Source organism: Balaenoptera acutorostrata, chromosome 2 (assembly GCF_949987535.1).
Source record: "Balaenoptera acutorostrata chromosome 2, mBalAcu1.1, whole genome shotgun sequence".
Lineage (NCBI taxonomy): Eukaryota > Metazoa > Chordata > Mammalia > Artiodactyla > Balaenopteridae > Balaenoptera > Balaenoptera acutorostrata.
The window spans coordinates 12,741,259-12,756,925 of NC_080065.1; the positions used below are offsets into that span (position 1 = coordinate 12,741,259).

At 37.6% G+C, this 15,667-nt stretch overlaps 1 protein-coding gene across 4 annotated transcripts in view; it reads right to left on the bottom strand.

The window, feature by feature from the left end:
- CTNND2 (catenin delta 2) overlaps nt 1–15,667 on the bottom strand; it is a 953,172-nt gene that overhangs the window by 365,309 nt on the left and 572,196 nt on the right. For all 4 annotated transcript variants that reach the window (XM_057541331.1, XM_057541330.1, XM_057541332.1 and 1 more), the window contains one exon: nt 8,458–8,713. In XM_057541331.1, coding sequence (XP_057397314.1) covers nt 8,458–8,713 — 256 coding nt within the window. The remainder of the gene's footprint in view (nt 1–8,457; nt 8,714–15,667) is intronic.

Below are 15,667 nucleotides of genomic sequence, written 5' to 3' on the forward strand. Positions count from 1 at the left end.
ATTCAACCATATTGCTCTTTCTAAAGACAGATTTTTACGATTAAAAATGTATACTGGGGGCTTCCCTGGTGGCGCAGTAGTTGAGAATCTGCCTGCTAATGCAGGGGACACGGGTTCGAGCCCTGGTCTGGGAAGATCCCACATGCCGCGGAGCAGCAAAGCCCGTGAGCCACAGCTACTGAGCCTGCGCGTCTGGAGCCTGTGCTCCACAACAAGAGAGGCCGCGATAGTGAGAGGCCCGCGCACCGTGATGAAGAGTGGCCCCCACTTGCCACAACTAGAGAAAAAGCCCTCACACAGAAACAAAGACCCAACACAGCCATAAATTAATTAATTAATTAATTAATTTAAAAAGATACAGGATGCCCACTTCAATTTGCATTTCAGATAAACAATGGAAAATATTAAAAAAAAAAAAAAAGTGTATACTGATCTTTCACAGCTCCCTAAATGTCCATTGACGGATGAATGAATAAAGAAGATGTGGTATATATATGATAGAATATTACTCAGTCATAAAATAAGTATGACATAGTACCATTTGCTGCAACATGGATGCAACTAGAGATTATCACACTAAGTGAAGTAAGTGAGAAAGAGAAAGGCAAATGCCATATGATATCATTTACACGTGGAATCTAAAATACGACACAAATGAACCTATCTACAAAGCAGACGCACAGACAGAGAGAACAGACATGTGGTTGCCAAGGGGGAGGGGGTGGGGAGGGATGGATTGGGAGTTTGGGATCAGCAGATGCAAACTATTATATACAGGATGGATAAACAACAAGGTCCTACTGTATAGCAAAGGGAACTGTATTCAATATCCTGTGATAAACCATAATGGGAAAGAATATAAAAAAGAAAGCATATATATGTATAACTGAATCACATCGCTGTACAGCAGAAATTAACACAACATTGTGAGTCAACTATACTTCAATAAAAGAAATTTTAAAAATGTAAACTGAAATAAAAACTTTTAATTGTGGTGTTTTATCTTTAACATCCCGTTTCAAGTTCTATCTTTAGTGCACATCTGTTTTACAGTGTAAATAGTATAATAGTACACTGAAACGTGTAGTTAGTTGAGCAGGGTGTCTCCCCAAAATTCATATCTATTCAGAAGCTCAGAATATGGCCTTATTTGGAAATAGTGTCTTTGCAGATGTAATTGGGTGAAGATGAAGTCATCCTGGATTAGCGTGGATCTTAAATACAGCAACTGGTGTCTTCATAGGAACAGGATGGGAGACGTGAGACAGAGAGGAAGGTGTAAGTGAAGACAGAGGCAGAGACTGAAGCTCTGCAGCCGCATTCAAGGGATGGCAGGGCCACCCCAGACCCTTTGGAGGAAGCATGACCCTGCTCAGGCCGTGATTTTTCAGACTTCTGGCCCCCACAACTGTAAGAGAATACATTTTTGTTGGTTGAAGCCACCCAGTTTGTGGTAATTTGTATGGCAAGGCAGCCCTAGGAAATGAACATACCATGCTCATAATTTATAAGTAAAAAAATCCGCATACAGAGATGCAAGCTAACATTTCTTGCTGACTCGGTGGGTGGACAGCTGCCCTCCCATCCCAGCCCAACCAGGCTGGAGTACTTCAAACAGGCACCACCCCCGACTTCCAGCCCTCTTTTCTTTTCAACTAGAGAGCTTTCCCTCCCATTTTTTCATATGTAAATATCAACTATTCCTCAAGGTTCCGGCCAACCACTCAATTCCGCCTCTGTACTTCTTCTATCACATCTGTCTTATTTACCCAACGCACTACAGTCATTTGTGGATATACCTTTCTCTCTCACATACCTTTAACAGCTCCTTAAAGAATGAAGCTCTTTTCATGCTATCATTGCACCTGCAGAGTTCACCCTACAATATTCCCCAGAAAAGTCACCGAGAACACATGTGCCTTCAGATGGACCTGGAGGGAAGAGTTTAAAGGAATGAGAGCTACAGGGCTGTGTCCCTGCCCAGCTCTGGCCATGTGTTGATAAAACCTCGCTGAGGACATATATGTGTGCTTTTCATATTTCCAAGCGGCATGAGCAGTGCATTATAATAATCATGCTGGATAACAAAACTGGAGTCTGAAGTATCAAATAATGGAATCACCCAACAAGAAGTGAATGTAAAGCCCCTCATTTAAGTTAAAAAGAAAATTTTATATATATATATATATATATATATATATATATATATATATATATATATATATAAAATTTCATTATATATATAATGGAATACTACTTAGCCATTAAGAAAAAGAATGAACTAATGCCATTTGCAGCAACATGGATGGGCCTAGAGCTTATGATACTAAGTGAAGTAAGTCAGACAGAGAGAGACTAATACCATTTGATATCATTTATATGTGGAATCTAAAATATGACACAAATGAACTTATTTACAAAACAGAAACAGACTCACAGAAATAGAAAACAAGCTTATGGTTACCAACAGGGAAAGGGGGTGGGGGAGGGATAAATTAGGAGTTTGGGATTAGCAGATACACACAACTATATATAAAATAGATAAACGACAAGGTCCTACTGTATAGCACAGGGAACTATATCCAATACCCTGTGATAAACCATAATGGAAAAGAATATGAAAAAGAATATATATACATATATATAGATATCTGAATCACTTTGCTGTACACCTGAAACATTGTAAATCAACTATACTTCAATAAAAAAATAATAAATTAAAAAAAAGTCTCACTGAGAAGGCGCTGGGGGGAGGAGTAATAACTGTCCTCAGGGCTGTCTCTGAAGAAGCGATAGACGTATTCTAACATGACTGCAAAGGTCAGAAACAAGATCAGGGAGTGAACTTACAAGGGGTGAAGATTTCAATATAAATGAGTGTACAAGGCTTGAATTATTCAAGAAATTAATAAAATGCTTCAAGAGATGGTGAGTGGCCCATTTCGAGAGGCATTCAAACAGAGACTGAATGGCCAATTGTTGGGCTTGCTTTTGGCCTAACTGAATAAATGACGTCCAAGTGCTCTTTGCACTGAGGGTCTTTAAATTGCAGATGCTGTATTTTTTCCCCCTCTGACATTTCCCCAGTTAAATAAATGATTATTGAACATTTTAAGTGAAAAACAAACTCCCCAGAGATTCACCACCCCAGAACTGAACTAGGAAGAATATTATGACTGTTTTATTGCAAACACTTCAGATATGTTACCTAAATGACATAATAATGGCGCTTTAAACGTTAATAAAGATTCTAAAATTATTTTTTAAATCTTCACCTTTAAAAAAAGCATCTTTGTATATATTTTGTTTCCTGAGCATTCATTTCACTATATGCTATGTGCGGTTATGGAGTGGGCAGGTAAGCAATGAAAAAAAAAACAGCATTTGGAAAACATTCTTAACCTAGGTTTACCTGATGATATTTACAAGCAGTATTACTTCATAATATATACTAATACAACATCCAATAATAAAATAATTTTAGTAATACACTAGGTAATTCCTTAAAAGTGCATATTTTTAGATGATTGGTCAAATACTGTGGCGTGAAACAAAACATGGAGAACAAGTTTGATAGAGCCAACTGAAAATGCAGTTGCTAATTTGGGCTCAAGTTCAGCATAAAGATGTGTCATTGCATTTATTTCTCTGTTACACTGAATAACAAAAAGAAGACAGAATTTTACTGTGAATCATGTTTACAGTAAGTTAGATTCCTTTAGCATGTTTGAAAAACTGCTTTTGAGGTAGTTTACATCAAGGATTACAATATCCTGAAAAGGGGTTAATCCAACTTGATTAAAAGATGCCATTCATGCTGCAACCTACACATTAAGTTCTGTCAGTAAATGCCTTAGCCATAACTTTTCTTTTATAGACAAGAACATTTATAGCACCATTAGTACACCAGGTACATCAGTCTTGCTTTTTTTCTGGTTATTTCATCAATCACATTTTCACAACAAGGATGCTATGACTTATCACTCCCAACATCACTGAGTTGGGGTGAGTCCTTTCATATAATTTAAAGATTTATATTTGACCTACATGTTTAAAAGCACTATATAAAACTCAGTATCTGGTATAGTACAAACAACGTATTAGCTGTGATAATTCTTAAGAAATTCACATTTTATGGAAGATAACATGCAATTAACAAATAAAAATTCTCAGCGAATGTGGCTGTAAAGCAAACATATATATAAATTTTTTTTTCAAAGTGATTTCTGACTTAAAAAGGCAATCAGATTCTACCGTCTCCTTGTATAAAAGGTTTCTGTGCATTCTTTGCTGGAGTACAGTAGGGGCAATTAAAAGTGAAAAGTTTTGCCCCGATCTATATGACTCAGCCAAGTAAGCTAGAAAAACCTAATCCTTCAGAACCAATCCTTTCATATCCTATGGCTTAGAAAAAAATTTTTTTAATTGTTTTAAAGAATATATATATGTATAACTGAATCACTTTGCTGTACACCTGAAACTAATGCAACACTGTAAATCAACTATACTTCAATTTAAAAAAATAAATTAAAAAAATAAAATAAAATAGCCTAAATAAATAAATAAATAAATGTCATCAAAATATCAAAAAAAAAAAAAAGATAACAGGGAGTTTCTGGTTTCAAGTCTAATGACTGAATTGGGGCTACCTTGATTTCAAATTCTTATTTTAAAATGGATGATTTGCTTGAAAACTCCTCACTGAAGCTCCTTAATAGAGAAAAGATACTGATCTGCAATAAGTCGGATAGGCAGATAGTAGAAGAGAAAAGAAAGGAAAAACAAAACAAAGACCACATATCCATAAGCAATTATCAGAGAGACCAGACCTATTTAGACAATTTGTATCATTTCCTTCATTCCTTCATTCACTCCTACACACAGAAAACTGGTGCTATCATTTACTCATCCTCCAAGAAAATCATAAAAGATGTGAGTATAGTCTTTCCTTTTCCTTTTTATTTTTTATAAAGAAATATAAATGCCCATGCCAATACGTGCCCCGTGTCCTAAAAGTGTGGATTCTAGCCTGTGTACCCATGGGTCATTTATTCCAATTCTCCATTTATTTAAGGCACAAAATATGGGGATATCAGTTTCCTCCCACAAAGGAGAATTAAGTTAAAGATGTAAGGAAAAGTGTTTTGAGAATTGTAATGTGCTATAAATACATGTTTGCAATGGCAAAGAGGCTTACATGGTCTGGTATTTAATGATAAATAAAACTTTAACAAATTCTCTTCAAAAATGTATGTATAAAAGCTTGAAAGAAGTCTAAAAGCTGGAAAAGTTTAAATCATAAGTTATAATGTTGAAATAAACAATTTTGAACCCCCAAAGTAAAAGATAGGCATTCTAGTAATATTCACCTAGGAAGAACCAAAATTCACTATTCAAAAGAAGATGCAAAAATGTTATCATAAAAGAAGCATTAGATTGTGGACTAGAATTTTAAATTAGATTTGGGCTGTCTCAATTAAATCTGAACAATTTGACATACTCCTTTATTTTAAAAAAAACTCTACAAGAAAGGCATTATTGTATTTTATATACCCATTTTGCATAATGCCAGGTTATTATTGTTAGTTCCTTTTATATTAAGCCATAATAATTCAGTTCTGGTTCTAGATCTGGTTCTGTTTGTTTTGCTTCTATACCTGACTTTAGGATGGTTGTATGATTTTTTTTTTCAGAATTAACACATATTTAAAGCCAATGCTTAGCATTCTTAAAAATAACATAGTGAACTGTAATTCCTATAACACTGATTTGTATATAAGTTTACACCTACAAAAGGTCAGTGGCGGGCTTCCCTGGTGGCGCAGTGGTTGAGAATCTGCCTGCTAATGCAGGGGACACGGGTTCGAGCCCTGGTCTGGGAAGATCCCACATGCCACGGAGCAGCTGGGCCCGTGAGCCACAATTGCTGAGCCTGCGCGTCTGGAGCCTGTGCCCCGCGACGGGAGGGGCCGCGATAGAGAAAGGCCCGCGCACCGCGATGAAGAGCGGTCCCCGCACCGCGATGGAGAGTGGCCCCCGCTTGCCGCAACTGGAGAAAGCCCTCGCACGAACCGAAGACCCAACACAGCCAAAAATAAATAAATAAATAAATAAATAAATAAGAAAATCCTTAAAAAAAAAGGTCAGTGGCCAGTATACTCTTATTCATTCTCACATTTCTTATTGGTGTTTCTCTTTTTTGGTTTACAGTAGGCACTCAATAAATATATGTCACATAATCCATAACTTAAAAAGATAATAGCCATGATGATACACTGAAAGAAGAAAAAAGGCTATAAAAGTGACAGTAACATAAAATGAGAAGGCTATGCCATTTAATAAAATAAAATGCATTTAATACACAGTATAAAATAAAGAAGCGAAGCTGTAGCTAGAGAAACATAAATTTGGGTTCCTATCAAGCCAAATTCCTCTAATATGAAATTTTAAAACCTTTCCACCAAAGATTAAACGCTTAGCCTCAATTTAAGTATAGTGTTAAATAAAGCGATGCCAATTCAATTATGTATTTTTCTATTTAGCATTTGCTAAGAGTTTACTTCTATTTCTACATGTTTTCAATAGCATGTCTAGAAAAATTATTTAAAAATAGAGAGTGTTGGGGGAGGAATGGATTGGGAATTTGGGGTTAGCAGATGCAAACTATTATATATAGAATGGATAAACAACAAGACTCTACTGTAGAGCACAGGGAACTATATTCAATATCCTGGGATAAACCATAATGGAAAATAATATAAAAAAGAATGCATATATATGTATAACGGAATCACTTTGCTGTACAGCAGAAACTAACACAACATTGTAAATCAACTATACTTCAATAAAAAAATAATAAATATTGAAGAAAGAAAGAAAGAAATAGAGAGTGTTGAGGTGTTGTTATCTGAAGAACATTCTACCCACACATGCCAAGAATACTGAAGGATCAGGGGCAGATTTCAGGACCAAGATGATAGAGATCCCTGTTTCGACTGAAAATCTAGAGAAGCAGGATGCCGGACAATGTAAGTATAAGAATTCTTCTTATTTCTAGTAGCTAACAGTGAGCACTTATTACAATGTACCTTTACAATGGAGGTTCTACCACATATAATATTTAACATAAACCCTCCAAGCAGGTTTGAATTGTGCTAAAGAAGCTATCTCAAAGAATACCATGAAATGGTCCCATTCTGCCTTTTATGTATGTAGAAGCGATTTCTTTTTACAAAAGAATCTATGCAAACCCCTCAATATAGTACACATGCACTTGTGTGCTCTATCAGAGAAAATATCCCAAAATTCCTTGAGATGAATTTTAAGTACACCACCAGATTCAAGTCACACGCCCTGTTACAAAGACATACCAGGAATCTGATATATCTATAGTATTCACAGATGCAGATATATATTTGTGGGACTCTGCATAAATCAAATGCCTATGAATAAAACATCATTTAACTCTACAGGAATTCAATTCCAATTTCAGAAGTAGAGTATCACTAAATCCCTCACCACTGTTGAAAAAAGAAAGCAAAAAAGAAATACTTCTCAATAATAACAATTTCTTTAATATATTATATTCAAGTTTTTAATCAATGGCCAATCAACTTCAGCCTAATGTTTATTTTCAGACACAAAAATGAAGGTAATAAGGCTTTTCTAAATTTCCAATTTTTAGTATAATCTGCTAGGTGTGCCACTTTCCACTCTGATGAATGGAAACATACAACGCGACAAAGCATGCTTCTACTGAGACAAGAAAATACCTAGACCACAGTATTTGAAGTCAAATGATATAACTCCCCAATCCTCCATTTCTATTGCATGAAAGAAAACTGTTCAACATCTCATCAAATAGCTGAAACCCTCAAGCACCTACAAATGTTCTGATCAAAAGATCGTCTTTGCTGTTGAACCAAGAAGATACTAGGGATCCATGATCGATACCAATATTCCCAGTCAAACAGAAGATTATAAAACCCAACCAAAGGGCTTCCCTGGTGGCGCAGTGGTTAAGAATCTGCCTGCCAATGCAGGGGACATGGGTTCGAGCCCTGGTCTGGGAAGATCCCACATGCCGCGGAGCAACTGGGCCCGTGAGCCACAACTACTGAGCCTGCGCGTCTGGAGCCTGTGCTCCGCAACAAGAGAGGCCGCGATAGTGAGAGGCCCGCGCACCGCGATGAAGAGTGGCCCCCGCTTGCCGCAACTGGAGAAAGCCCTCGCACAGAAACGAAGACCCAACACAGCCAAAAATAAATATAAATAAATAAATTTATAAAAAAAAAAAAAAAAAAAAAAAAAAAACCCAACCAAAGTCAACCCTTTCATACTCAGCCAGCCAGTGACATGGATGCAATAACGCAACGCAAAAAGAAATCACGTAGTAACAAGGCCTGGTTCGAAAACCTCTTTCGCAGTGATCGGGAAGAGAAAAAGGTTGGTACCCACCTGGGATCTTTCTGAATGCTATCGATGGACGGGGATCTGGCCAAGGTGCCTTCGGGAGGGAGGGCAGGGCCGGATTTGCTGTACGGAGACTCGACGGAAGGACAATACTGCAGCTGCCGGTAGGGGTCCGCGTAGCTGGAGGCTGGGCCGGCGGCGTAGCTGGCCCTCTGGAAGGTGGCCACGGCAGCGCTCTGCGGGCCATGCTGGCTGCCTGTGCGCTGCAAGGGGACGGAGTCGACACCGGGGGAAGACGGGGCTAGGACAGGAAAGTAGGGACAAAGTAAAAAATTGAGGACCTGCTCACAGAAACGGTTAACCAGGTCTAGGCAGGGGGGAAAATTACACACATACGAAAACAAAAACAAAAACAAGGGTTTGAAAGAATAAAAAAAAAAAAATTCTGTCATATTTGAACTAACACATTCGATGTTACCCATTAAAATGATCATTAGCATGTTATTTCAGGAATAAACCTTTCCACTCTAGGGCGAAAACGCATCTGCGGTTGTGTTTACTGCTTACCAACCTCCAGGAGAAGGTTTGTTATTCGGAAATGTAAACTCTGTGCGGAGCTAAAACCCAGAAGAAATGTAAGGAATATCTTCTAAGGAATCGTGGACAGGGACTTCTTTACTGTTTAGGGAGAAAACTCAGAAAGTGCTCGCTCAGGTGATGTTACGTTAATTCTATTAAGGGTGTGAAGGAAATTTAGTAATGTGGTTAATTTCTCCTAAATAAAAGAAAATAAGGAAACGTGAGAGGATGTGTATGGATGGGGGTGGAGGTGGACACAGGTCCAGAGTTAGTACTCGAGCATTAAATGCAGGACTGTCCTAGTTCTTGTAAAGTTTAACAAACACCCACAGGATTTTTATATGCCTCTTTCTCAACTTGAGCTGTCATAGTAACAAATACATTTGGTGAAGGATGGGCATGCGAGAGGAGATGAAGACCTGCCCGACTGCAACACAAACAAAATAAGGAGCTGACTTGGCTTTTCCAGAAGTATTTGCATCTTTTCAATACACCTAAATTGTTTGGAGAAGATTTGACACCAGTTACTAAAATTGATTTGACTATTTCCAAACTGCATTTCAGTTTTTTGTTTCCTTCCTGGGTTCTTTGGAGTTTGTTTCCTGTCATTATTTTTATCCGGTTCTCAAAAATACTTGACGTCTAAGGTTTAGCTGACATATACAATGAAAATAGCATCTTCCATATTAATAGAATGTGACCTGTTATTAACTGTTGTGATATTTAGCCATGATCAATATTAGATAGCACCTTTACTTTCTAGCACTGTAGATCAGAATATATCCCAAATACAGCCAGTGTCTAGATAAGGCCATTTATACCATGCGAGCTCTACGTGGAATTAGTTTCCAATTACGAATCACACCCCACAACTCGGACTTTCTGAGCGCTTCATAGTGGATGGTGATGGAGCTTATTTTATCCTCTCTCTCATTAGAAGACATATATGAAATCAAATACAAAAGAAATTATGTCATATTGAGGAAACAATGTTGATGTTAAAAGTTAAGGGTATCCTGTCGAAATGACAAAAAGTTGCAAGGTGAACTGGAGAAACATATCCTAATATGAGAGCTGATTTTAACAGAGTTCAGGGCTTCTCATTCCAATGAACTTTTAATACTTAATCTTATAATAACCAAAATTAGGAGACTAGGCACTGTGACATGGTGAAGACTAGAAAAATATTTAAGAAAACTTTCTAAACAAAAAGTGTGTATTTTCCCAGAAGAGCAGTATTTTGAAATGATGAGGGCTGCCCTGATGGATTAAGTTTCAAAGTCATTAGATTAGACTAATAAACATTAAGTTCACAACCAGAAAATCTGTCTTATGTCTTTATGCAATTTATGGAGCATTTATATTGTCTCCAAAATTTTACAAGCATGTCTAATTAAAATTCATGTTTTAAAATTTATGAACAATGTGCTTTATGTCATGGGGGCAGGGGTTAAAAATTCAGGTCAGGCATAACCATGCTCTTGGAAGAACAAATGCAAAGAGGTAAACAAAATTTCATTTTCTAGAAGAGTTGTGAAAAGCCAGCCAGCAAATCAAGGGCAAACGGGGAAAACTAACTATAACCTGACATTTTTCAGATAAATGCATTTTTTCCATTCAGGAACTAAATATCTGCGCTTAAGCTTGCTGAAAAGGGTTACTAATATCAGAAAACAATCCTTTTCTATACAAAATTATTTGTTATTAATACATTAGATATAGTGATTAACAGGAAGGGAGGACAAAAGGGCAGAGACCAGGATTTAATAATGAAACGTGGGCTTCCCTGGTGGCGCAGTGGTTGAGAATCTGCCTGCCAATGCAGGGGACACGGGTTCGAGCCCTGGTCTGGGAAGATCCCACATGCCTTGGAGCAACTGGGCCCGTGAGCCACAGCTACTGAGCCTGCACGTCTGGAGCCTGTGCTCCGCAACAAGAGAGGCCGCGATAGTGAGAGGCCCGTGCACCGCGATGAAGAGTGGCCCCTGCTCGCCGCAACTAGAGAAAGCCCTCGCACAGAAACGAAGACCCAACACAGCCAAAAATAAATAAATAAATTTATTTAAAAAAAAAAAAAATACCGCGGGCTTCATTACCTCACTGACAATGCAGCCATTCTCTTAAAAAAAAAAAAAATGAAACGTGAAGAAACACTCTTGTTAAAAAACTGATAATATAGGTAAGGGAAACAAGCTAACTAGCCACACCAGAAACTCTCAAAGGACTATACATTTAAAAAGAATAGGGACTTCCCTGGTGGTCCAGTGGTTAGGACTCTGCCCTCCCAATGCAGGGAGCACAGGTTTGATCCTGGTCAGGGAACTAAGATCTTGCAAGCCGCGTGGCACAGCCAGGAAAAAGGAAAAAAAAAAGGTATTAAAAAAAAATAATATAGTATAACAAGAGGAGTTTAAGAAAAACAATCCCAGGAGCAAACAAAAAATTATGCAGAGGATAAGGGAGACCGGGGCAAAACGAGAAAATAAGGTGTGAAATGCAATTAACTGAGCAGAAACAAGAAGGCAACATCTCAGTGTATGAGGAGGGAGAAAAGGTGAAGGAAAGTTTATGAACATTGTTAGGCTCAGATATGTATTCTACTTTGGCCTTTTCAGGGGCCAAATGAAATGTCAGGGAACGCGTTGAGAGCTTGGCTTCTGAAGTTAGAGAATCAGGTCCACATCTGGGCTTTTTGGTCAATTGTTTGTATCGAGCAAGAAACTGAGCTCTCAAAGCTCCAGTTTCCTGACTGTAAAGTGAAGAGAAGACAATGACCCCATGGGATCATTGTTTGCTTTAAATGCATGAAATCGTTTAATGCCTAATATGTGCAAAATGTTAAACAAATGAGCTCTTATTATTATTGCCTAACAATGCTGAAATCAGCTCACATTAGAAAAGGGATTGTACATATTGCTTTGGAGTGAAAGGCCCTTGCCACTGGATATCAGACTTTATAGCTCCTGTAAGCACTTCATTTGTGTGGACTCATATTCTGTCCAACAACTCTATAGAAGAATAAACATGTCATTCTCACTTTACCGGTGGGAAACTGAGGCACAGAGAGATGATATAACTTGCCCAAGTTTGCCTTATATTTAGTAGAGAAGGAATTCAAGCCCTTGTACCCTGCTTCCACAGTTTATGCTTACAGATTTATAAGCTGAACTAGGTTTATAACCTCAAATATGTGTATTACTGAATTACCTAACACAGTGAGAAAACTTAGAAAAATGATGAGAGGCCTAAAATTAAGGGTAATGTCTACCAAAAGTACAGAGAAGAGACAGATTTATAATAGGAGTCAACAATCTGAATATTCTACTGGAAAAAACTACCACACCTTGGTGGGCTAACTAATTTACACCATTTCTCATTTAATTGAATTTATTGAGATATGCAGAAAAATCTAACTTTGTTCATTTATAGGAAAATCAAGAATATGATACATATAGTTATCTTAATTTTATTTTAAAGTGTTTTGAGTCTTCGTTTAATCAGTGATACTACTATATTAAGAAAAAAGACGGTGGACTATGAAATTTAAGACGGGTAAACAACTTCCAGAAAGATCATATTTGAAAAAAAAAAATCACAATCACATTTCTGTCACTTGACAAATGGCCTTTCAGAAGTACTCCTGAAGCCATAAGTTTCAACTTTTTTAGGTCACAATAAATAGAGTACCTGATGAGAATTTCAAAATATAAAATTAGAACTCAAACTGATACTGCCAAATTCAAATAAATTAGAGACTGATCAATGCAAGGAAAATAATGCAAAATAGCAATACAAATGGGGAGAAAAATACACTATTTTAAAGGGTAGGTTATATGATCACATAGAAGAAAATGCATGAGAAACTAAGAGATCTCAAAGTAGCCATCGGTAATGTAACAATGTAATACCTTATATTTTTTTAAGCATGAGGTAAAAGAATGATTTCAACCCGTTAAACCTGATTTCTCCCTTTTTGCCTTGCCTGTTCAGACTGCGGTGTGTTTGATGCAGACTGTGGCTCTCTATTAATACAGATAAGCCGATACTGGTCACACGATTAAAAGACTTTTCTTTAACACAAATTTTCCCTTAATTTCTGTCTTGTTATACTCGGTTGGCCAAAAAGTGCGTTCGGGTTTTTAAGATGGTACGGAGGACCCAAAAGGACGTTATGGCCTACGTTTTCTCTCATTTGAGTTTTAGAGCTCAGTTGACCAAATCACCCACCTTGGAGGATTACTCTATTCAACTGAACTTTCTTATGGCAAACATTTGAAGTAAAAGGTGCTTTTATCAGCTCTGTAAACACTCCTCTCTCTTCTCACCTGCTCTGCAAACAGCCCCTTCTCCCCTCAATAAGCTCTTCCAACTCAGTGAATCACACTGCTGGTCTCTTTGGGGAGAGTTTAAAAGTAGTCTCTTCGGGGAGATTTTAAAAGTAGCCTCTTCAGCAGTTGACCTGATACTTCACCTTTTCACGCTGTTCATGAAATTACCTGTTTTCCGAAGAGCTACACAAATAAAGGTCTAGTGCGTAAAGGGAAAAAAAATAGATGTTTTATGTGTTGTATTTTGTTTGAAAGAAGGGAAGGGAGATCCTTTTTAATAAAAGCAAACATTCTATTTTGATGAGGATAGATGGTTACATGCATTATTTACTGACAATGGGAAAAAAAGGAGAACAGAATAAAATACAAGACTCTGGCACATGAAGAAACTTGGGGGATGGAATATAAAGTAGGGTTCAACAGAAAAAAGAAAAATACATTTGTTTTTGTATTATTTATCTTTGCTTTTATGTATATTTGTACATAGAGAGATATGAAAACATAAAATACTTTTACGCATGTTACAGAATACAAAGTAAGCAAACAATAAGCTAATTAAATAACATTCCTTCTGCAAGCTCAGAGAATAAAAATGGCTTAGGTGACAATGGGTCCAAAAACATGGCCTATATACCTTTAAAGTTATTACTTAAATAATAACAACTCTATCATTTCAGGAATGAGGAACCTTCACCACCCAATCTACTATATTCCCAGTAGTATTATCCTCTAGAACTGAATTATACATGTCTTCCAATTTTCTGCACTCTGCACAGGTTGATCCAAGCTAAGCTCAATAGAAAAATATTCAAGGGTAAATTTAACATCATCTTTTAACTTCATATGTCATTATTTTTGTGGGGGAGAGGCATTTCATGCGGGATTATTATTAGTGTTGATGTTGATTACTGGTGTTGATTTTGCTGCTTCTAAATTGTATCGACTGTTCCACCAGCAAACACTCTGTTCTCCTTCAGCTGTAATTAGACTTTGTATTTACACCATTTTAGGTGAATTGATATAGGTAAGCATCTGGAAGCTCTTCTTGGTTTTAAGATGATATTTATCACTGGGCTCATTAAAAATTTCCAGTTGGGTAATCATGTGCCCCTGACTTTTTAGACTTAAAAGAGGTAAAAATTTTAACTAAGAGGTTATGGAGGATCTAATTTGACTTGCTCCAGGGGGAAGCAATAATTTTCACCATTTGAAGTAACAGCCTTTAATAAGTAATAAACTGTTAATATTCCACCTTTTGTGGACTCAAAAGATGAATTTCATTGACAATGTTATTTATATTTTATTGAAGAATAGCAATAAAATTTTATGAATATGAAGGATCTATGTAATCCCTCTATAACTTTATGAAGTATTGGCTATTACTGCAGAAAGTTAAGTTTTTTATAAAATGCTTTCTCCATATGGGCAAATATTTTCATCCCATTCTTATTTCTTGTTATGTTGCAATATTTGTCAAACTCATAAGGATATTTATCAGGGTTTCTCCTTGCAGCATACCTACTCTAATTCATTCTTTATTAGAAGCTGACACATTCATCACAGAAAGCTTGTTTTCTCCACTCAGGATCACATTTATCCAAAAGGAAATTCATGTGACTATCAACCCAGCCGATGTTGGCCATTTTTGCTAGTTTAGAAAGATGTGTTTGGGGGGTTGTCAGAGTCAAGTATTTACGTTCATCAAATGACTCCTAAGTTGACAGTCATTGATATGTTTGAGTTTGAAATAAAAATCTGTGTCATCTTAATAGACCTTAGCATAAGCAAATCCATGAGAGTCACAAGTTCTTTGTCTGGCCGTGCTCCTTATTATATAAGCTCTGGTTTGGACAAGGCTTATCCCGGACAAAAGGTACGTTTTATTTAAACCGACGCCCTCATTAAAAGTGTGCCTCTTTAAATTTTCATTGTGCAAGAAGTAAAGACTCAGACGTTGGGTGGATGGTCCTGGAAGAGCAGGTGGGGATATTCGCTCTACTGCCGCACTCACCGCTCAGTGGCCTGGTCGTCTGCTGCAGCCAGAGCATCCTGTCTCCTTGCCCAGGGAGACAGCACGGATGCACCTGATAAGAGGGTCCCCTCTGGGGAGCCCTGTTGAGTGGCGACCACTGCTGATTCAGGAAGTGACCCTTTTATGTCCTCTCGCGCTGCTAGATCTCCAGGGCCATCATGCTGGCTCCTGTCTCAGTCCTGTCCTGGTGCCCCTAGGGGCAGCTGCTCTACTGTCTCTGCCACCCTACAAAGTCACATCTGGGCCCAGGGAGGCTGGGGGGCCATCCTCCGAGCCTGCTCCCTTCTGCTGGGACAGAGTGGGGGAAAAGGTCTGT